General features: G+C 42.9%; 1 protein-coding gene across 1 annotated transcript in view; it reads right to left on the bottom strand.

The window, feature by feature from the left end:
• stt3b (STT3 oligosaccharyltransferase complex catalytic subunit B) overlaps positions 1 to 22,723 on the bottom strand; it is a 108,154-nt gene that overhangs the window by 19,794 nt on the left and 65,637 nt on the right. Inside the window, exons 6-7 of the mRNA XM_069907339.1 lie at positions 9,809 to 9,907; positions 7,236 to 7,382 (exon numbers count right to left, since the gene is read on the bottom strand). Of these exons, the coding sequence (XP_069763440.1) occupies positions 7,236 to 7,382; positions 9,809 to 9,907 (246 nt within the window). The remainder of the gene's footprint in view (positions 1 to 7,235; positions 7,383 to 9,808; positions 9,908 to 22,723) is intronic.

Here is a 22,723-nt window from a genome sequence, read left to right as displayed (position 1 = left end):
CTGGATCAGTCTGTTTTGGCAGTCTGCCCCTGCACCGTGGTGCCTGGACTTCCACCAACTGGGCCCAGTCTACGTGGGCCGGTTTAAGTCGGTCTATTGTGAAGACCGACTCTTCCCCCCATGTTCAAAATGAATGTGGACCAGTTGTTCTTAAGCACCTTAAATGGCCCATTGTATGGTCTCTGCAAAGATGCCCAATGTGTTTCCACCCCCCCCCACCCTACAAAAATGAACTTACAGTTCTGCAGATCTTTGGACATGCAGGTCTGAGTCTATCTGTGCTGTAATATCGGTGTGAGGGCCAGGATACTGAGCCCCTTGCGTCGTTTGTCCAGGACCGTTGCAGGTTCTTCCTCTTGCCCCTGTGGAGCTGGGACAAACTCGCTGGGAACAACCGGGGGTGCTCCGTAGACCAACTCAGCTGACGATGTGCCCAGAGCTTCCTTGGGTGCTGTGTGGATTCCTAGGAGGACCTAGGGAAGCTTGTCTACCCAGATGGACCCCTTCAGGCGAGCCATGAGCGCTGACTTTAGGTGCCTGTGGAAACGCTCTTTATCCTGTTTGACTGCAGTTGTGTGGTGCAGCTGCATTCCTCAAAGGCTGGTTAGGGTTGACCACAGGCTGGAGGTGGATTGAGCACCTCTATCGGAAGTTTCGTCAGCCAGCAGTTCAAAACGTGCCACCCAGGTTGCGATCAGCGCTCGGGCGCAGGAGTCAATGGTTGTGTCAATGAGTGGGGTTGCCTCCGGCCATCTCATGAAGCAATCCACTATGGTGAGGAGGTACTGTGTTCCTCGCAACATCGGCAGGATCCTCATGATATCTACATTGATGTGGTCAAACCTTCTGCGGGTGGGGGCAAACTGCTGCAGTGGGGCTTTGGCTTGCTGCTGTACCTTAGCTGCTTGGCAGTGCGTGCACGTTTTTGCCCATCCGCTGACTTGTTTCTTGAGCACGTGCCACATGAACCTGTTGGTGACCATCCGGACGGTTGTCCTGATAGATGGGTGTGACACTCCGTGTATGGAGTTAAAAACTTGCCATCTCTATGCTGCCAGGACAATGGGGCGAGGCTGGCCAGTAGCAATGTCGCACAGGAGGGTCTTCCCACCGGGGCTGACTGGTATGTCTTGTAATTGTAAGCCCAAGACTGCGGTCCTGTAGCTGGGCATTTCATCGTCTGCTTGCTGTGCTTCTGCCAGCACTGCAATGTCTACCACTGGGACACGGCCTGGAAAGTGCGTCTGCCATGACATTGTCCACCCCCGAGACATGTTTGATAGTTGTTGTGTATTTGGAGATGTAGGACAGATGTTGCCACTGACCAGGAATTTGACCTTTTCATGAATGCGAAAGTCAATGGCTTGTGATCTGTAAAAGCGGTGAACGGCCTGCCCTCTAAGGAGTGTCTGAAATATCAGACGGCCAGGTACAGCACCAACAACTCCTGGTCGAAGGCACTGTTCTTAAACTGGGGCAGCCTTGCAGGTTTGCAGAATGCCAGGACTTCCAGCGCCCTTCAATCAACTGTTCCAACACCCTAACGACTGCCACGTTAGAGGCGTCCACTGTGAGGGAGGTGGAGACCAAATGGATGGGTCAGCAGTTTGGCATCTGCTAGGGCTTCCTTTGCTTGCACGAAACCAGCTGCAGAGGCGTCGCCCAAGTGACGTCTTTGGCCCTTCCCGACATCGGAGTGAACAAGGGACGCATGATGCAGGCCACTGATGGAATGAAGCGGTGATAGAAATTCACCATGCCGACAAACTCCTGCAGGTCCTTGATCGTGTTGGGCCTGGCAAATTGTCGGATGGCGTCTACTTTAGCGGGCAGTGGCATCACGCCGTCTTTGGTAATCTTGAGGCCCAGGAATACAATGGCGTCAAGTCTAAACTGGTATTTGGCCAGTTTGATCATGAGGCTGAACTCGCTCAGGCGGGTGGGTGTAGAGATTGCAGAGGTGGGATAAATGTTCCCTGGCGTTTTCTGCTGGCTATCAGGATATCATCCAGATAGATAAATGCAAAGTCCAGGTTGTGACCCACCGTGTCCACCGTGTCTGTGTGGCATTCTTCAAGCCGAACGGCATACGGAGGAACTCAAATAAGCTGAACGGGACGTCTTTGTGGTGTACCGGGATCTGCTGGTATCCATGGGCAAGGTCTACTTTGAAAAAAATGCAAAAAATAAAGGAAAAAAGTTCACTGCGAAGTCCTGTATGTGTGGCACGGGGTTGCAGTCTGGAGTTGTAGCCTCGTTCAGCCAACAGTAGTCCCCGCATGTTCTCCAGCCCCTGGCTGCCTTTGGCACCACGTACAGGGGGAGGCCCATGGGCTGTCGGATTGCTGTATGATCACCAATTCCTCCATCCTCGAACTCCTCCTTCGCTAGGCGGAGCTTGTCTGGGGGAAATTTCCGTGCTTTGGCATGGAGTGGTGATCTCTGTGTCAATATGTGATGTTTCACTCCATGCTTGAACATGGTTGACATGAACTGTGGGGCCAGCACTGATGGGAATTCCGCCAGAATCCTGGTGAACTCGTCCTCTAAAAATGTGATGGAGTCCAGGTGTGGGGCTGGTAACTTGGCTTCATCCATGGATAATGTTTTAGCATGGGCCAGCAGGTTGTGCGCTTGCAGAAAGTCTGCCCCCAGGAGTGGTTGGGCCACAGTGGTCTGTGTGAAATCCCACGTGAATTTGCTGTTGCCAAACTGCAGTTGGATAGTGTGGGTGCCGTAGATCTGTATTGTGCTGCTATTTGCCACCCTCAGAATGGGTCCAGTCTTCCTGCTGTGTGTGTAGTGCCCCATCGGGGGCAGGATACTGATCTCTGCTCCTGTATCGACCAGAAACTGGTGTCCAGACTGTTTGTCCCAGATGTTCAGGAGGCTGACCCGGTGGCGAGCCACTGTAGCCATCAGTGGCAACTGGCTCCGATGTTTCCCGGGAACATGCAGGGTAGGCGACAACATCAGGCTTCTGTGCCCCATTGCTGGTGGTAAAAACACCCCTGCTCGCTTGGTTGGGTGCGCTCACTTTCTGGGCCCAATCTGGCCTGTTGCTGCTTGTGGGGCATCGTAACCTGCCCATGGCTTCCGCACTCTCCATAGCACATCTGCGCAACCTTCCCAGGGTCACTGAAATCAGCATCTGCCAGTAGAAGGTGTATGTCCTTGGGTAGCTGGTCCAAGAACACCTGCTCGAACATGACGCAGAACATGTGCCCTTCAGCCAGGGTTAGCACCTCATTCATTAATGCTGATGGGGGTCTGTCCACCAAACCATCCTTGCTTGCGCCTTGCTTGTGCTGTGAGAGGCTGAAGGTCCTTATGAGCTGCATATTTGCCCTCTCTGGAGGTGATTGTATAAAGTCTGCAACTTGGCTTGCTGTCTCCTGTGTAGTGTGTCGAGACTGAGGTTGCTGCCGGATTTGAAACTGGGCTTCAGCTTGGTCAAACAACACGTGTGGTCAGTAGTTTCAATGTGATTGCATGTATGGATGAGTCAGTCATTGTTGATCCAATAAGCATCTGGACTACTGGGATCACCAATTGTAGCTAAGTGCTACACACAATGCTGAAATAACGACAGCATACATGTTTAGAGTCATACTCAAGAGTGCTTTATTTGACCTCGTACGCACTTCTGTTTCTGCCATTGCCAGCGGAAATGGCGTCACCAGCAAATACAAAGGGTTCTTCCTGCATGCAGGCTTTCTCGCCTTGATGAAGGAAGTCCTGTGCCATCTTGGAAGCTGGCCTCTGCTGATATGTGACACCATTTTGGGAGCTTGTTCACGTGCATAGTGAGTGAACCGCTACATACTATTCCTTTCCAGGGCATCTCCCTCCTGACCTAGGTAAGTTTCTTGAACTGCTCAACATTTAGCCAATCTTTCCCCAAACAAGCCCTAGTATTCCAGAATGAAAGAAACTACTTCCAAAATTTATGTTCATTCATAACCATGATTCCCAGATATTCACTTTTTTGAAGATTTGCATTCCACTTCTGCATCTCAGAAAAACAGCATCTTGAAGTTTACTTCAGCTTGCACTCTCCTCAGCCTGTTCACTTCTCAATGCTTCACAGAATCAGATTAAAATTGGTGGGTGTACAAATTGGGGAAGATTGTCAAAGCACATACCAGGATAGGATTCAGCTGGAAGCTTGGGCTATAAAATGGCAAATCGGGACAAATGCGAGATATTGCATTTTGGGAAGTTAAATGCACGGAGAAAACATAGACCCTAAGGGGTAGAGAGATTTGAGATTTAAATCCAAAGCTCCCCAAAAGTGGTTTAAGATAAGCGGGAGGAAGTATAGAGGATAAATGCAAGGGACTTTTTTGTCAACATAAGAGAATGTTCAGTGCTGGAACATGCTGCCAGGCAGGTGGCAGACAGCAACATTTAAAGAGGCATTCAGACAAAATACCTGAACAGACAGAAAAGTTAAACAAGAAAGTCTGCTGATGCAGACACACAAATGCGACACACAAATGTGCTGGAGAAGCTCAGCAGGACACACTGGGTTTCTTATGGATGCTGCGTGACCGACAGCGTTTCTCTCAGACATTTAAGTATTGCAACAGGCAGGGAATAGTGCAGCAGACGGAACTTGTTAGACTGGCATCATGGTCAGTGAAGATGAGGAGAGCTGAAGAGGCTGTTACTCTGCCATACTTTTCTACACATCTAATAATCCATCTTTCCAGATGACTTCATTGATAAGTATGTCATAATTTTCCCTTAAGATTTGTATCATATTCAGATAGATAAGCACCATTGAAGAGGTGTGAATTCATTCCCATAATGACTTTCAGAAAATTACCTTAAATAAGACCAAATTAAACGTTGAAAAATTATTTCAAATTGTCCAAATACTTTTTTTAGTGGAAGCTAATGGTGATGACCATCATTCCAGTTATTATCTCTTTGAGTGGCTGTAACTGTCTGATGTACTGAAGCTCTACATCCGAATGACAAAGCAAATGTAATCAGCTTACAATAACATTTTCCTGACTGCCTCTACTGATTTAATCTGTAATCATTCTTTTTACTAATTATATTCATTAATCAATAGATATGACGACAATCTTTTAAAAGCCAACAGAAGCAACTACAAAAGCAATGAGAGAAAAGATGAAATACGAAGGCAATGGAAGATAGTAATGGGGGCAGAGAAATGGCAGCAAATTCAGTATTTTGCATTGGTTTTCCCTGTGGAAGTCAGCAGTAACATGCTAAACGTTTGCAAGTGTCAAGGTGCAGAAGTAGAGGTGGAGTCACCATTATCGGGAAGTTAAAAAGTCTGATGGTGGATAAATCACCTGGACCAGATGTACTACACCCCAGGGTACTCAAAAAGGTAGCTGAAGAGTTGTGAAAAGTATTTGTAGCGACCTTTCCGAAATCACTAGATCCTGGAATGATTCAGGAAGAGTGGATCAGCCTAACTTCAGTGGTTGATAAAATGTTAGAATCTATTATTAAGGAGGAGGTCTAGCAGTATTTGTTGGCATGGTAAAATTGGCTAAAGTCAACGTGGTTTCCTTCAGGGGAAGTCTTGCTTGACAAATCTGTTGGAATTCTTTGAGAAAATAACAGGAAGGTCAGACACAGGAGAGTCCATGGATGTTGTTCACTTGGATTTTCAGAAGATCTGAGAAGCTGCAGCACACTAGGCTGCGAAACAAGTGCCCGTGGTATTACAGAAGATAAATTAGCATGGATAGAAGATTGGCTGACTGTCAGGAGGCTGAGAGTGGGGATAAAGTGGGCAGCACAGTTACTGTAGTGGTTAGCGCAACGATATTACCAGCAACCAAGGTTCAAATCCGGAACTGTCTACAAGGAGTTTGTATGTTCTCCCCATGTCTGTGTGGGTTTCCTCTGGGTGTTCCGGTTTCCTCCCACCCTTCAAAAAAAAATATGTACGGAGGGTGCAGGCCAATTGGGGTACTTGAGTGGCACGGGTTCCTGGGCCAGAAGGGCTTGTAACAGTCCTGCATGTCTAAATTAAAAAAGGTCTTTTCTAGTTGACTGCCAGTGACCAACGGTGTTCCACAGGACTTGGTGCTAGGACTGCTTCTTTTCACTTTATATGTTTAAGGATTTGGATGATGCAATTGATAAAGCTTTGTAGCCAAGTTTGCAGACAATGCAAAGATAGGCGGGGGGGGACAGGTAATAGTGAGGAAACATCGAGTTTGCAAAAAGACTTAAGCAGGTTAGGAGATTGGGCAAGGAAATGGCACAAGGAATACAGTGTAGATGCACAATGGTGGAAAGAATAACGGCGTAGACTGATTTCTTAACGGGCAACGAATTCAGAAATCAGACATGTAGAAGGTTAACTGAAGAATCCCTAAAGGTCAACTTGCAGGTAAGGAAGGCAAATGCAATGCCAGCATTCATTTCAAGAGGGATAGAGTTTTGGGATGAAAGTTTGAGGCTTTATAAGACATTGGTCAGACTGCAGATGGAGTATTATGAACAGCACTGGGTTCCTTATCTAAGGAAGGATGTGTTGGCATTAGGGAGTGTCCAAGAGGTTCATGAGAGTGGCTGTTGGAATGAAAGAGTCACATGAGGAGCATTTGATGGTTCTGGAACTGTACTTGCTGGATTTTAGAAGGAGGAGGGGAGAATCTCATGGAAATCTATTCAATACTGAAAGACTAGTCATAGTGAGGCTGTTTTCAATGGTGGGGGAATCTGGGACCAGAGCCCACAGGCTCAGAATACAAAAATGTGCCTTTAGAACAAAGATGAGGAGGAATTTCCTTATCCAGAGGGTGGTGAATCTGTGGAATTCATTGCTGCAGATCACTGTGGAGGTCAAGTTACAAGGTAGAGGGACTTGATTGAAAGGGAATCATGGTTATAGATGGAAGGCAAGAGAATGGGGTTGAAGAGGGCAGTAAATCAGCCACGATCGCTAATTCAGAAAGTTATTTCAGCAACAAAAAGGACAAGAACATAAAAAATGGCTCGAGATGATGATTAATAAAATGTTATTTTTCTTGACAAATACATTTTTACAGAACCTTATTTTCAAAGTCACAATGAGTCATCAACACCAAGATAATAAAATGCTCTGCTGCATGAAAGAATTATGTACATCTCAAAATGAAAATAGAGACTTTCTTCTTTTGTATATGACCAGGCACCACAAGTATAAGGTGGGGATGAGAAACATAGGTAGCACACTAGCAATGTGTATGAAGACTCACCTGTATAAGTTAAGTAAATAACACTTAAAAGCACCACTCCAGCAGCAAGCGACACTCCCAAGAAGAACAATGTTTGGAACTCCTGCTTTGTCAGCTTGTCTCTTAAATACTGCAAGAAGGCATAAGCTTGGAGCAGGGCAAATACACCTGATTATAAGAAAACAAGAAGTTGAAATGATCTACATACATAGTGAATAAGTGCAGATATTTTTTTTTAAAGCCCAAATTGTTTAATTAACTGAATACTTCTCAACTCATTATCCACCTGCAAAGCAATCAGCATTTGCTTTGGCCATGCTTTATTTCAATTGTTAATATATCATCCCCATGTTGATTGATTAGGAAGACGGACTATTAAATGAAAACCCAATGCCAAAGAGATCCTGTATTCTGAAACTAGCAAACGGCACAGGGGCTACTTTGTGGGCTCCCTAAGATCATAGATACCTACTTTGTCAATTTATGATTGGACCACTCATGATCAGAGGGAGACTTGAATATTTTTTTTTAAAAAGAGTACAAAAAGGAAAAAAAAATAGATAGGAACACTTGAAACCTCATGAAGGGGGAAATGGGATAGCTGTTTAAATCATTAATATAGCTTAATTTGTAATGCTGTTTATATTTTAACAAATTTGTAAAAATCAAAGTTTTAACTACTTCCAAACACGCGAGTGTCCCCAGAAATATCAACCTGGGCCTACTTACTTTTTATAAAAAGCTGTGCATCACTGACCAAACCATTTCTATGCATCATTCCACTCCACTAAAATGAACAGTACTTCCAACTACAATTTAATTCAAACTTAATGCTGCTTCAGCAGACAGGTCTTTTAGCATATGTACTGAGAAACTACAAAAATTCACATCAATTAGTTCAACATTGGAGTGCAGTTGAGCCGCAGTATCACTGGCTTTCCCTCAGCCCTGGATCAGCTAGACATGTACATCAGGCTACTTTTCAGCAACTCCAGCCCAGCTTTTAACAGCAGTATTGGTCAACGAGCTCCATATCCTGACCACGACACCCTAGTCTGCAACTGGATCCTTGGATCAGTGGAAATCCACAGTCTGTATGAATCGGAATCAACAGCTTCTTCCACTCTGCCATCAGATTTCCGAATGGAGAATGAACCGCAGGCACGACCTCACTTTCCCTTCTTAGCACTAATTTATTTATTTTAAAAACTGTAATTGATAGCACTGTAACACTACTGCAAAACAACAAATTTTGTGATATGCTCATGGCAATAAATTCTGATCTGACAGTGGCAAGAAGTAATTGCATTAGCACACTGCTGTGTGATGATACTGCACCTGTGTACTGTTAGGAGGGAAAAACTGACAAGTTAGGAGGGGAAATTTTTAGGTTGGAAATTTTTAGACCATTACAGTAAGTTTCCGATTATCCAAAAATCAGTAAACAGAAAAGCTGTTATCTGAACATTTTTTTCGGTGGCAATGTGATGTCACAAGTTGAAAAAGCTGACTTGCTCTTGTTGGGCTCTGACACGCTGTTATCGCCAGTTTGGTAACAACAGAGCTCAGAACCAGCTGGGAAGACAGATGCTGAATGGCTGGATGTTGCTCAGAGAAGCAGGCTGGAATCTTGAGCCATCAGTAAGGAACTGGAGGAAGTCAGTGGGTCAGGCAGCACATGGGGAGATTGTCCTTGTTTCAGGTAACTCCCTCCCCTCTCTCTTTCCATTTCTTCTTTACTCTCCAGTGTACTTGGCTCTCCACTGTCCCAGCAGCATCAAGGAGAGTGCCCCCCTCCCCCCCCCCGCCGGGCAGGAGCAGGGACCTCGGGCTCCCAGGAAGGATCGGCGATGGCAGTGGGGAGGTGTCAGGGATCAGCGACAGCCGATTCAAGTATTCTGCTGATGGTTTGGGCTGCTTCAAGAAATTATTCAGTTATCTGAAAAATCCAGTTAACCAAAAAACATCTGGTCCCAAGCTTTTCAGATAATCAGAAACTTGCTGTATTTCCTGTCTATTTTCTGGAAACTGGAAGGAAGATATTGCAGCAGTATTTTACTGGCAAGGTAGCCCCTTAAAATGCTCACATTCGTACAGCATATTGTTGTAGGAATAATCCTTAGTAAAAGGATTATGTGCACTGCAGTCAAAGTATATAATCATCTTACTGGCAATTCTGAGATTTCAAATGATCTACAAACAGGGCAATAATGGAATGATTTTAAATACCAACGTTAGAACAATTTAACAGTGCTAAATTTAACAGATCAACCATTTCAAAAATTACATATGTCTGCTTTGGAATTCTGACATCTTGTACCAAATCCACCTTGGAACGACAACATAATGCAAATATCCTGGAGATGCAGCATGTCTAATAAGAAAGAAAAAAATCTGAATTTTCAGCTTTTACTTGCTGAATTTATTATGCCAAGGGATTTTCTAAAGAATTAATCTTGGCAAAGGATAAAAGAGGAGGTGATACTGAACCGACCAAATAAGATTCATGACATTTATCCTCCTGCATGGTTCACAGCTGAGAATAGTAGAATACTGAGCTAAGTTGTTCAGCACATTACATTGAAGTCACTCACCTGCTGCTGCCATGTGCTCACTGGTACGGATTGGTTGAAAACCCACAAATGGCACTTGCATTGATAAGATCAAGCCAACAATGTAGAATGTGCTGTAAGCTGTAAAAATGTACATTTTTAAGGAAACAAATGTTATCCCTTTTGGCCCAATCAAATTACATACAAAAGACTAATTGAATAATATGTCCTATATATGATTTATTTTAAAACATTAAAACTTCAAAAGAATCAAGATCACAAACAAATGAAACTTATTTACGCTTCAGGTTGTGGGACCCTGGGGTTCCAGCATCTATGGTGATTGGTAGATAGTGGATAAACTTATTTCACATTTGCTTGAGATTGCACATTGTGTGATTAGCGAACTAATGATGAGAAATGCCATTTTAAACCTCTACTTTTTTACCTATTTTTTTCCCTCAATTCTTTTGCCGGTTGCTTGAGATTGTGTGTGGCGTGATTGGTGAACCTATTTATTTTCCTCGATTCTTTTGCCGGTTGCTTGAGATTGTGTGTGTGGCGTGATTGGTGAACCTATTTATTTTCCTTGATTCTTTTGCTGGTTGCTTGAGATTGTGTGTTGCGTGATTGGTGAACCTATTTATTTTCCTCGATTCTTTTGCCAGTTGCTTCAGGATTGCTGGGTGCTTGAATTCAGGATAACAGTGGTTTTACTGTATACCAGTTATTAACTTTATATAGAAATTTGGAGGTCAAGAAGCTGAAGATGTAAACTCCACTCTCAATAAATAAATATGAATGTTTGCAATCCAAATGTGGCTTTTTGACATAGTGCTAATGACCAAGACTTCCCTCACAGAAGGACCAGACATCCCCCAATATAGAAAATGGGAATATTGTTATGGAAGTAGCACTTGTAAAGTGTAGTCATTAATGTGACCAAATACAGCAATAAATGTTCATCAACAGTGAACTAAGTGACTCAGCATTTTAATGGAGTTCATTGGAAGAGGTTAACCAGGACACCAGAACTCCAGGGTTCTTCGACACTAGTGTCGTCCTTAATGGGAAAATGATATGTGGCACCCTGTACTTTAACAAAAGAACCAGCTGGAGCTACATGGGACCATGCCAGGAACCTCACCATCACTGCTTATGGGGAACCTAGCACAAATCCCTGCTCTCCACTGACATTCCTGAGGAATGAACTGTTCCCCTGGGAAAGCAGGGACAGTGATGCAGTCACTCCATGTTGAGATCCTAGGCTCAGGGTTGCTCCCGAGAGTGCACATGTTAAGGATAAGCAGTAGCTTATGTTTTGGCAGCATGACCAGATCCTCTTGTTGAATGTGATGGAAATACCAGAGGAAAAAAAACCTCTGGGCTGGAGAGAGCAGAGCAAGCAAACAAAGAAGATAGCAGCTTCTATCAAATCTACGAGGAGGTGTTAAAGAGATTCCAGAGTTCAGATGGTGGATCAACAAGTAGAACAAAAGCTGTCAGTACCCAACAATGGGCCAAATCGCCCTGCCAGCCAGGGTGCAGCGACGAGCCTCAAAAATCAGTGCTAAGTATCTATACCATGTGTCCTGTCTCAGCCAATACCAGACATCACAGTCAGCCTGAACAACAGGACAGGTTCCTGGCATTGCAGCACAAAGCAAAGGGGAGGGCAGAGGTTTTTCTCAGGTTCCTTGCATTCCAGTTCTCAGCTCAGCAGCATGCAACAATAAAGGCAGAATTTTGCATGGGGTTTCCAGGAGAATAGCAATTCAAAAATACTCTAAATTCTATAATGACCTTTCTCAAGCAAATTCCATTAGCACCTCATTTGTGGGAATGTATCCAAGTCCAAAGCAAGGTACATTAGTTTGAGAAGACAAACTAGAGCCTGGGCTTGATGAATCCTTTGGAAGTCTTTCATCAAGATAATGGGGGTTCTGTATAATGTTGGCTGCCTTCTTGCGCTAGCGCCTCACGTCAATGGCTTCAATGAATGGGAGGTTAGAGCCTGTGGTGGACCTGGTTAAGTTTGCAGCTTCCTTCAATCAAATCACTTGTATTGCCAAACCAGGATGTGATGCAATAAGCCAGTATACTTTCCACAGTCCACCAGTAGAAGTTTGATAAGAGTATCCGATGACAAGCCAAATCTCCTCAAACCCCTTAGAAAGTAGAGACATTGGTGTGCCTTCTTCATGGTTGCCTCAGTAGAACATAGAGCATACAGCACAGTATAAGCCCTTCGGCCCTTAATGTTGTGCCGACCCATATATTCCTTCCTTAAAAAAAAGTACTAAACCGTCCCTAACCTATAACCCTCTATTTTTCTTTCATCCAATGTCTCTATGCAAAAAAAAAAGACCTACCCCTGATGTCTCTGCTAAACTTCCCTACCGTAACTTTATACATGTGTCCTCTGGTGTTGGCTAATCCTGCCCTAGGAAACAGCTGCTGGCTGTCCACTCTATCTATCCCTCTCATAATCTTATAGACCTCTATTAAGTCTCCCCTCGACCGTGTATACTCCAAAGTGTAAAATCCCAGCTCTGCTAACCTTGTCATATAACCATATACAGCACAGAAAAGGCCAGTTTGGCCCTACTAGTCCATGCCGGAACAAATCCCCACCCTCCTAGCCCCACTGACCAGCACCTGGTCCATAGCCCTCCAATCCTCTCCCCTCCAAGTAATTATCCAGTCTTTCCTTAAATGTAAATAACGTCCTTGCTTCAACCACCTCTGCCGGAAGCTTATTCCGCATCCCAACCACCCTTTGCGTGAAGAAATTTCCCCTCATGTTCCCCTTATAATTTTCCCCCTGCAATCTCAAACCATGGCCTCTGGTTTGAATATCCCCCAATCTTAATTGAAAAAACCTATCCACGTTGACTCTCTCTGTCCCTTTTCAAATCCATCAAATCTCCCCTCAATCTTCTACGCTCCATAGAAAAAAACCCCAGGCTGCTCAACCTTTCTCTGTCACTCAAACCTGGACATCCTGTCAACATTCTCGTGAACCTTCTCTACACTCTCTCTATTTTGTTTATATCCTTCCTATAATTCTGTGACCAAAACTGCACACAGTATTCCAAACTTGGCCTCACCAGTGCTTTGTACAATTTCATCATAACATCCCAACTCTTGAATTCAATACTCCGATTTATGAAGGCCAACATTCCAAATGCCTTCTTCACCACTCTATCTATCCGAGTATCAACTTTGAGGGTACTATTTACCATAACTCCTAAATCTCTTTGTTGCTCTGCACTCCTCAATTGTCTACTATTCAATATATATGACCTATTTAGATTTGCCTTTCCAAAATGCAACACTTCACACTTATCCGTATTAAATTCCATCAGCCATTTCTCAGCCCACTCCTCTAGCTTTTTTGTATCTCTTTTTAAGCTACAGTAATCTTCCTCATTATCCACAATACCTCCAATCTTTGTATCATCTGCAAACTTACTTATCCAATTTACCACCCCTTCTTCCAGATCGTTAATATATATAACAAACAATAGTGAACCCAGGACCGATCCATGAGGAACTCCACTAGTCACCAGCCTCCAATTGGACAAACAATTTTCTCCCACTACTTTGACACCTCCCATCCAACCATTGCTGAATCCATTTCACTATCTCCTTATTTATACCTAATGCCTCCACCTTTTTTCCTAACCTCCTGTGGGGAACTTTGTCAAAAGCTTTACTAAAGTCTAAATAGACAACATCCACAGTCTTCCCTTCATCAATCTTTTTTGTAACCCCCTCGAAAAACTCTATAAGGTTAAGCATGATCTACCCGACAAAACCATACTGACTAACTCCTATCAATCCCTGTTCTTCCAAATATTTGTAAATGCCATCCCTCAGAACACTTTCCATCAACTTACTCACCACAGACTTCAGACTCACAGGTCTATAATTTCCTGGCTTACATTTGGACCCTTTCTTAAACAGCAGAACAGCATGAGCCAACCTCCAATCCTCTGGCACTACCCCCATGACCAGTGACAATCCTAAATATCTCTGTTAATGGCCCCACTATCCGTACACTAGTCTCCCTGAGTGTCCTTGGGAATACATTGTCCAGACCCGGAGATTTGTCTACCTTTATCTTTTTTTAAACACAGCCATCACTACCTCCTCAGTTATCCTTATATGTTTCATGACCTCCTCACTATTTTTCTTTACTTCAACTGGTACAATATTTTTTTCCCCCAGTGAATACCGAGGTAATGAAATCATTTAAAATTTCCCCCATCTCCTCTGACTTCTCACTCAGCCTACCCTCACTATCTACAAGGGGTCCAATTTTATCCCTCACTAATCTTTTACTTTTAATGTACCTATAGAAACCCTTTGGATTTATTCTTACTCTGCCTGCCAAAGCCTCTTCGTGCCTCTTTTTGGCTTTCTAATCTCTTTAAGATTTTTTCTACACTCCTTGTAGTCCTCTTTCAATTTCTCATCACCCTGCTGTTTATACCTCTTGTACACCTCCCTCTTTCTCCTAACCAAATTTCTAATATTCCTCGATAACCAAGGCTCCCTATGACTTCCAACCTTTCCTTTGATCCTCACTGGGACATACCTACTCCGTACTCTCAAAATTTCTTCTTTGAATATTCTCCATTTTTCATTTACATCCTTTCCTGAAAAAATCATGTCCCATTTAATACTCCCCAAAGCCATTCTCATTCCTTCGAAATTTACTTTTCTCCAATCCAGAACCTCAACTTTAGGCCCTTCTTTGCTCTTCCCCAAAACTAATAATAGAGTTGTGATCACTAGACCCAATTTGTTCTCCAACATTAACCTCAGACACCTGACCTATCTCGTTCCCTAACAGGAGACCCAGTATTATACCGTCCCGAGTCGGTTCCTCTATGTATTGATTAAGCAAACTATCTTGCACACATTTGACAAACTCTAGCCCATCCAGCCCTCTTACTGTATGGGTATCCCAATCAATGCGAGGGAAGTTAAAATCTCCCATGATCACTACCTTATGTTTATTACACATGTATGCTATCTCCTTACAAATTTGTTCTTCCAATTTTCTTGGCCCATTTGGTGGTCCTATTAGTACCCTCATGCCTCCTCCACTCCTCAATTCCACCCAAACAGCCTCACTGGACGATCCCTCCAAACCATCCTGCCACCTCACGGCAGTAATGTCCTCCTTAACAAGCAGAGCAACTCCTCCACTTTTTTACCCCCTGTTCCATCACATCTAAAACATTTGTATTCTGGAATATTTAGTTGCCAGTCCTGATCCTCCTGTAACCAGGTCTCACTAATTGCCACAACATCATGATTCCAAGTGCCAATCCATGCACTTATCTCATCTACCATGTTCACTATGCTTCTTGCATTAAAGTACACTCATTTCAGAGAATAACCCTCACATATATTCCCTATTCTACCTTTTACCTTAACCTCCATTCTTCCTTTGTTATCTTTATCATTCTTAACTAGTTGGCCATGCACCTTAGACACTGCTCGCAAAAGCCTCCTAAGACTTTTTCCCTATCCAGGAAACATCCTGATAAATCTCCTCAGCACCCTCTCCATAGCTTCCACATCCTTCATATAATGAGGTGCCCACAACTGAACACAGTTCTCTAAGTGTGGTCTTACCAAAGATTTGTAGAGTTGTAACACGACCTCTCTACTCCTAAATTCAGTGTGCTGGCTTCAGGAAAGGTGGTCTGTGATGTGGACTTTCAGGAACTTTAAATCTCACTGCCTCCTTTCCTTCCCATCAATGCAGACAGGTTTGTGGTTCCTCAAAGTCTCTTTCCCAAACTCAACAATTATTGAAGATGAGGGTAGCATGGTTGGCCAAGTGGCTAGTGGAACACCTTTACAGTGCCAGCGATTGGGGCTGGACCAGGGTTTGAATCCCTTGCCGTCTGTAAGGAGTTTGTACGTTCTCCCAGTGTCTGCGTGCATGGGTTTTCTCTGGGAGGGTCTCTGGTTTCCTCCCACCATTCAAAAACATACAGGGGGTGTAGGTTAATGGGGTGTAAATTGGGAGGCACGGACTTGTGGGCCAAAATGGCCTGTTACCATACCTAATTTTATAGAATGTTTTATTATTGAATTATTTAGCCTCAAGAATGAGCCTCTTGTTATCAGATCACTCACCCCTATTATTAGCAATAGAGCTGGAGGACATCCCACCGAAAACGTATAGATGGAGATTAAACTCCATGCTACTTAAAAGACAGGATTTTAGAGAATTCATTGAGCGACAAGTTAAAATGTACTTTGAAATAAATACGGAATCAGTGAAAGATAAATTTATACTATGGGATACAATTAAAGCGTTAATCAGAGGGCAGATAATAAGTTATGTAACTAAGATGAAGGACTACAATTGGGAAATAGAACAGTTAGAAAGGGAAATAGCAAGTACAGAAAAAGAATTAGCAACAAGGGAAGATACAACAAAAAGAAGAGAATTGGCAGACAAAAAAAAATACAATATAAAACACTACAAACATACAAGGTGGAGGAGAAGATAATGAAGACAAAACAGAAGTATTATGAGCTAGGATTAAAAAAAACAAAATACTAGTTTGGCAGCTTAAGACAGAACAAACTAAAAGAACGGTATTGGCATCAAGGAAAAAGGACAAACAAATTACATATAACCCAATGGAGATCAATGAAAACTTCAGAAAATAAAATAAGAGGAAAATAAAAGAGAAGGAATATAAAATCAGTCTATTTGCAGATGATGTCATAGTATACTTAACAGAACCAGAAATATCAATAAAAGAATTACATAAGGAATATGGAGAAGTATCGGGGTACAAGATCAACGCAAATAAAAGTGAAGCGATGCCAATGAATAATGCGGATTTCACAAAGTTTAAGAAAGAATCACCATTTAGATGGCAAACACAAGCAATCCGATACCTAGGTATTCAACTAGATAATAATCTAGGCCATCCATACAAATTAAATTATCAGCCATTAATTAATAAATTACAAGATGACTTAGAACATTGGAAAGACTTACCACTAACTTGTGTCTCACTAACAGGAAGGGTAAATTGCATTAAAATGAATATCTCCCCAAGGATACAATACCTATTCCAATCGTTACCAATTCACCTAACAGAGAAATTCTTCAAGGAGCTAAAGAAAATAATAAGGAAATTCTTATGGAAAGGGGAGAAACCGAGGATAGCGCTGGATAAATTAACAGAATGGTACAAACAAGGGGGCCTTCAGCTACCAAACTTTAAGAATTATTATAGAGCAGCACAATTAAGATAACCATCAGATTTTTATCAAACAAGGGAACAACCAGATTGGACCAGATTAGAGCTAGATAAAATAGGGGAGAAGGTACCTGAACATATACTATACAAGTGGGATGAAAAACTGGTGCAACATAGAAGTTCACCAGTACTGCACCATTTACTCAACATATGGAAGAAGATTCACGTAGAAAGGAAAAAAACAAATTACCAACTACCAAAATTATTATTGACGCAAAATCAACTAATCCCTTTCACAATAGATAACCTTTCCTTTAGAGAATGGGAGAGAAAAGGGATCAAAAGAAAATTGTTTTCCAGAAATAAATTATTATCTTTTGAACAAATGAAGTGCAAATATGGTTTAACTCACAGTACAATGTTTGCATACCACCAACTGAAAACCTACTTGAAGGACAAATTGAGAAGCAGGCTTAGGTTACCAGAAGGAAGCAATTTTGAATATGTGATTACAGACACAATGATAATTAAAAGATTTATAACAAACATGCACATCAAACTGCAAGAGAAAGAGAATGAGAAAACAAGCTGTAAACCCAAACAAAAATGGGAACAAGATCTAAACATAAAGATAAAGAATGAAACATGGGAAAAGCTATGCTCCGGAACTATGAGAAATACAATAAACACGAGGTTACGCATGATACAATATAATTGGTTACACAGGCTATACACAATGCCCCAAAAGTTAAATAAATGGGACCCAACAGTATCAGACAGATGTTTTCACTGTAAGAAGGAAATGGGAACAACAGTACATGCAATTTGGGCATGTGAGAAAGTGGAAAAGTTTTGGGAAGATCTAAATCAGGTATTAAATAAATTCACAAAAAGCAACAAACCAAAAAATCCAGAGATTTTTCTTCAAAGTAATATAAGAAGTAAAGAACTTGGACTCTATTTGGATGGAGCACAAAAAAGATTTATTATGATAGCCTTAGCTGTAGCAAAAAATGTATTATGTCAACCTGGAAATTAGAAGATCGCCTGAGAATACAGCAATGGTACATAGAAATGAATAAAAAAAATCAATAAAAACCATTGGAAAAAATAACATATAATTTAAGAAATAACATCACATTATTCGAACAAATTTGGGAACCGTCCATGGAACGCAACAGAGAAGTCCTATCGCGGACCTCCACCACCTAAAATGACAGAAGGAGAAGACGAAATGAACTGACTCAGTATGTAAAAGTAGATGACACAAATTTCTTGTTTATTTTCATTGTGTGATGACATTGTTTAATGGGTTTAATGTATCATATATGTTGAACATTGAATGGGTGGGGAGGGTGGGGATGGAGGAGGGAGAGAAGGGAGGGGGGGAAGGGGAGAAAATGACACTGTATATTCAAGAGGGAAATGTTTGTGTGTATTTTGGTCAGTATGGTTCATAGTGTGAAAAATAAAAAATAAAAAAGAATGAGCCTCCAGTTAACAAGTAAATATTCCACTTGTACATTTGACAGACTGCTGATTTCTTTCAAGCGTGTTTCCAGAAAGATAGTTTCAATAAAGAGATCAAGACTTGGGAGAAAATTACATCCTTATTCTAATAAACACAGCCAAATTTCGTTTTTCACAAATGATACTGAATTGTAGTGAATTGCTCCCGGGGGGGGGGCGGGCTGTCCAGATTTTTCTGCAGCCTGAAGTGCAAGCCATAATCATGCAGACAATATGCACATCTAAGTAGATTTATTTACAATATAAAATATGGTGCATCAAATTCATAAGCCATCTTCTTACGATAATGCAAAGTGAAGTTTCTGAATTAAAACAAAATGATCTAATTACTCAATATGTCAATTGGCGGCAAAAGAAACTATTAACTTTGAATGATCTGTAATTTGAGCAACAAGATGGCACTGTTAGAGTCCTGTATCTCCAGCGATCTATGTTTAATTGTGTGGTGTTTGCATGTTCTCCCTATGACTACACAGGTTTCCTCCCACATTCTAGGGACATGTCTCTAGGTTAATTGTTACTATATATATATATATATATATATATATATAGTATATATAGTATAGAATATAGTATAATATATATATATATATATATAGTATATATAGAGCTCTCTGAACCCTTCTCCATTAACAATGGCGTGAAGCAAGGCTGTGTTCTCGCACCAACCCTCTTTTCAATCTTCTTCAGCACGATGCTGAACCAAGCCATGAAAGACCCCAACAATGAAGACGCTGTTTACATCCGGTACCGCACGGATGGCAGTCTCTTCAATCTGAGGCGCCTGCAAGCTCACACCAAGACACAAGAGAAACTTGTCCGTGAACTACTCTTTGCAGATGATGCCGCTTTAGTTGCCCATTCAGAGCCAGCTCTTCAGCGCTTGACGTCCTGCTTTACGGAAACTGCCAAAATGTTTGGCCTGGAAGTCAGCCTGAAGAAAACTGAGGTCCTCCATCAGCCAGCTCCCCACCATGACTACCAGCCCCCCCACATCTCCATCGGGCACACAAAACTCAAAACGGTCAACCAGTTTACCTATCTCGGCTGCACCATTTCATCAGATGCAAGGATCGACAACGAGATAGACAACAGACTCGCCAAGGCAAATAGCGCCTTTGGAAGACTACACAGAAGAGTCTGGAAAAACAACCAACTGAAAAACCTCACAAAGATAAGCGTATACAGAGCCGTTGTCATACCCACACTCCTGTTCGGCTCCGAATCATGGGTCATCTACCGGCACCACCTACGGCTCCTAGAACGCTTCCACCAGCGTTGTCTCCGCTCCATCCTCAACATCCATTGGAGCGCTTACACCCCTAACGTCGAAGTACTCGAGATGGCAGAGGTCGACAGCATCGAGTCCACGCTGCTGAAGATCCAGCTGCGCTGGATGGGTCACGTCTCCAGAATGGAGGACCATCGCCTTCCCAAGATCCTGTTATATGGCGAGCTCTCCACTGGCCACCGTGACAGAGGTGCACCAAAGAAAAAGTACAAGGACTGCCTAAAGAAATCTCTTGGTGCCTGCCACATTGACCACCGCCAGTGGGCTGATAACGCCTCAAACCGTGCATCTTGGCGCCTCACAGTTTGGCGGGCAGCAACCTCCTTTGAAGAAGACCGCAGAGCCCACCTCACGAACAAAAGGCAAAGGAGGAAAAACCCAACACCCAACCCCAACCAACCAATTTTCCCTGGCAACCGCTGCAATCGTGTCTGCCTGTCCCGCATCGGACTTGTCAGCCACAAACGAGCCTGCAGCTGATGTGGACTTTTTACCCCCTCCATAAATCTTCGTCCGCGAAGCCAAGCCAAAGAAAAGATACACACATACACACACACACACACACACACACACACACACACACACACACACACACACACACACACACACACACACACACACACACACACACACACACACACACACACACACACACACACACACACACATACATACACACACATACATACATACACACACATACATACATACATACACATACATACATACATACACATACATACATACATACACATACATACATACATACACATACATACATACATACACATACATACATACATACACATACATACATACACATACATACATACACATACATACATACACATACATACATACACATACATACATACACATACATACATACACATACATACATACACACACATACATACATACACATACATACATACACATACATACATACACATACATACATACACATACATACATACACATACATACATACACATACATACACACACATACATACACACACATACATACACACACATACATACACACACATACATACACACACATACATACACACACATACATACACACACATACATACACATACATACATACACATACATACATACACATACATGCATACACATACATGCATACACATACATGCATACACATACATGCATACACATACATGCATACACATACATACATACACATACATACATACACATACATACACATACATACATACACATACATACATACACATACATACATACACATACATACATACACATACATACATACACATACATACATACACATACATACATACACATACATACATACACATACATACATACACATACATACATACACATACATACATACACATACATACATACACATACATACATACACATACATACATACACATACATACATACACATACATACACATACATACATACACATACATACACATACATACACATACATACATACATACATATACATACATACATATACATACATACATATACATACATACATATACATACATACATATACATACATATACATACATATATATACATATATATACATACATATATATTTTCTTTCTTTCTTTGGCTTGGCTTCGCGGACGAAGATTTATGGAGGGGGTAAAAAGTCCACGTCAGCTGCAGGCTCGTTTGTGGCTGACCAGTCCGATGCGGGACAGGCAGATACGATTGCAGCGGTTGCAAGGGAAAATTGGTTGGTTGGGGTTGGGTGTTGGGTTTTTCCTCCTTTGCCTTTTGTCAGTGAGGTGGGCTCTGCGGTCTTCTTCAAAGGAGGCTGCTGCCCGCCAAACTGTGAGGCGCCAAGATGCACGGTTTGAGGCGTTATCAGCCCACTGGCGGTGGTCAATGTGGCAGGCACCAAGAGATTTCTTTAGGCAGTCCTTGTACCTTTTCTTTGGTGCACCTCTGTCACGGTGGCCAGTGGAGAGCTCGCCATATAATACGATCTTGGGAAGGCGATGGTCCTCCATTCTGGAGATGTGACCCATCCAGCGCAGCTGGATCTTCAGCAGCGTGGACTCGATGCTGTCGACCTCTGCCATCTCGAGTACCTCGACGTTAGGGGTGTGAGCGCTCCAATGGATGTTGAGGATGGAGCGGAGACAACGCAGGTGGAAGCGTTCTAGGAGCCGTAGGTGGTGCCGGTAGAGGACCCATGATTCGGAGCCGAACAGGAGTGTGGGTATGACAACGGCTCTGTATACGCTTATCTTTGTGAGGTTTTTCAGTTGGTTGTTTTTCCAGACTCTTTTGTGTAGTCTTCCAAAGGCGCTATTTGCCTTGGCGAGTCTGTTGTCTATCTCATTGTCGATCCTTGCATCTGATGAAATGGTGCAGCCGAGATAGGTAAACTGGTTGACCGTTTTGAGTTATATATATGTATATATGTATATATACACACCCACCCCCACCCACCCACACCCCCACCCACCCACACCCCCACCCACCCACACCCCCACCCACCCACACCCCCACCCACCCACACCCCCACCCACCCACACCCCCACCCACCCACACCCCCACCCACCCACACCTACACCCACCCACACCTACACCCACACACACCTACACCCACACACACCTACACCCACACACACCTACACCCACACACACCTACACCCACACACACCTACACCCACACACACCTACACCCACACACACCTACACCCACACACACCTACACCCACACACACCTACACCCACACACACCTACACCCACACACACCTACACCCACACACACCTACACCCACACACACCTACACCCACACACACCTACACCCACACACACCTACACCCACACACACCTACACCCACACACACCTA

Source organism: Narcine bancroftii, chromosome 1, assembly GCF_036971445.1.
Source record: "Narcine bancroftii isolate sNarBan1 chromosome 1, sNarBan1.hap1, whole genome shotgun sequence".
NCBI classification, from domain to species: Eukaryota; Metazoa; Chordata; class Chondrichthyes; order Torpediniformes; family Narcinidae; genus Narcine; species Narcine bancroftii.
Note: the sequence above shows the minus strand (reverse complement) of the source record. Positions and strands in the feature narration are given on the sequence as shown.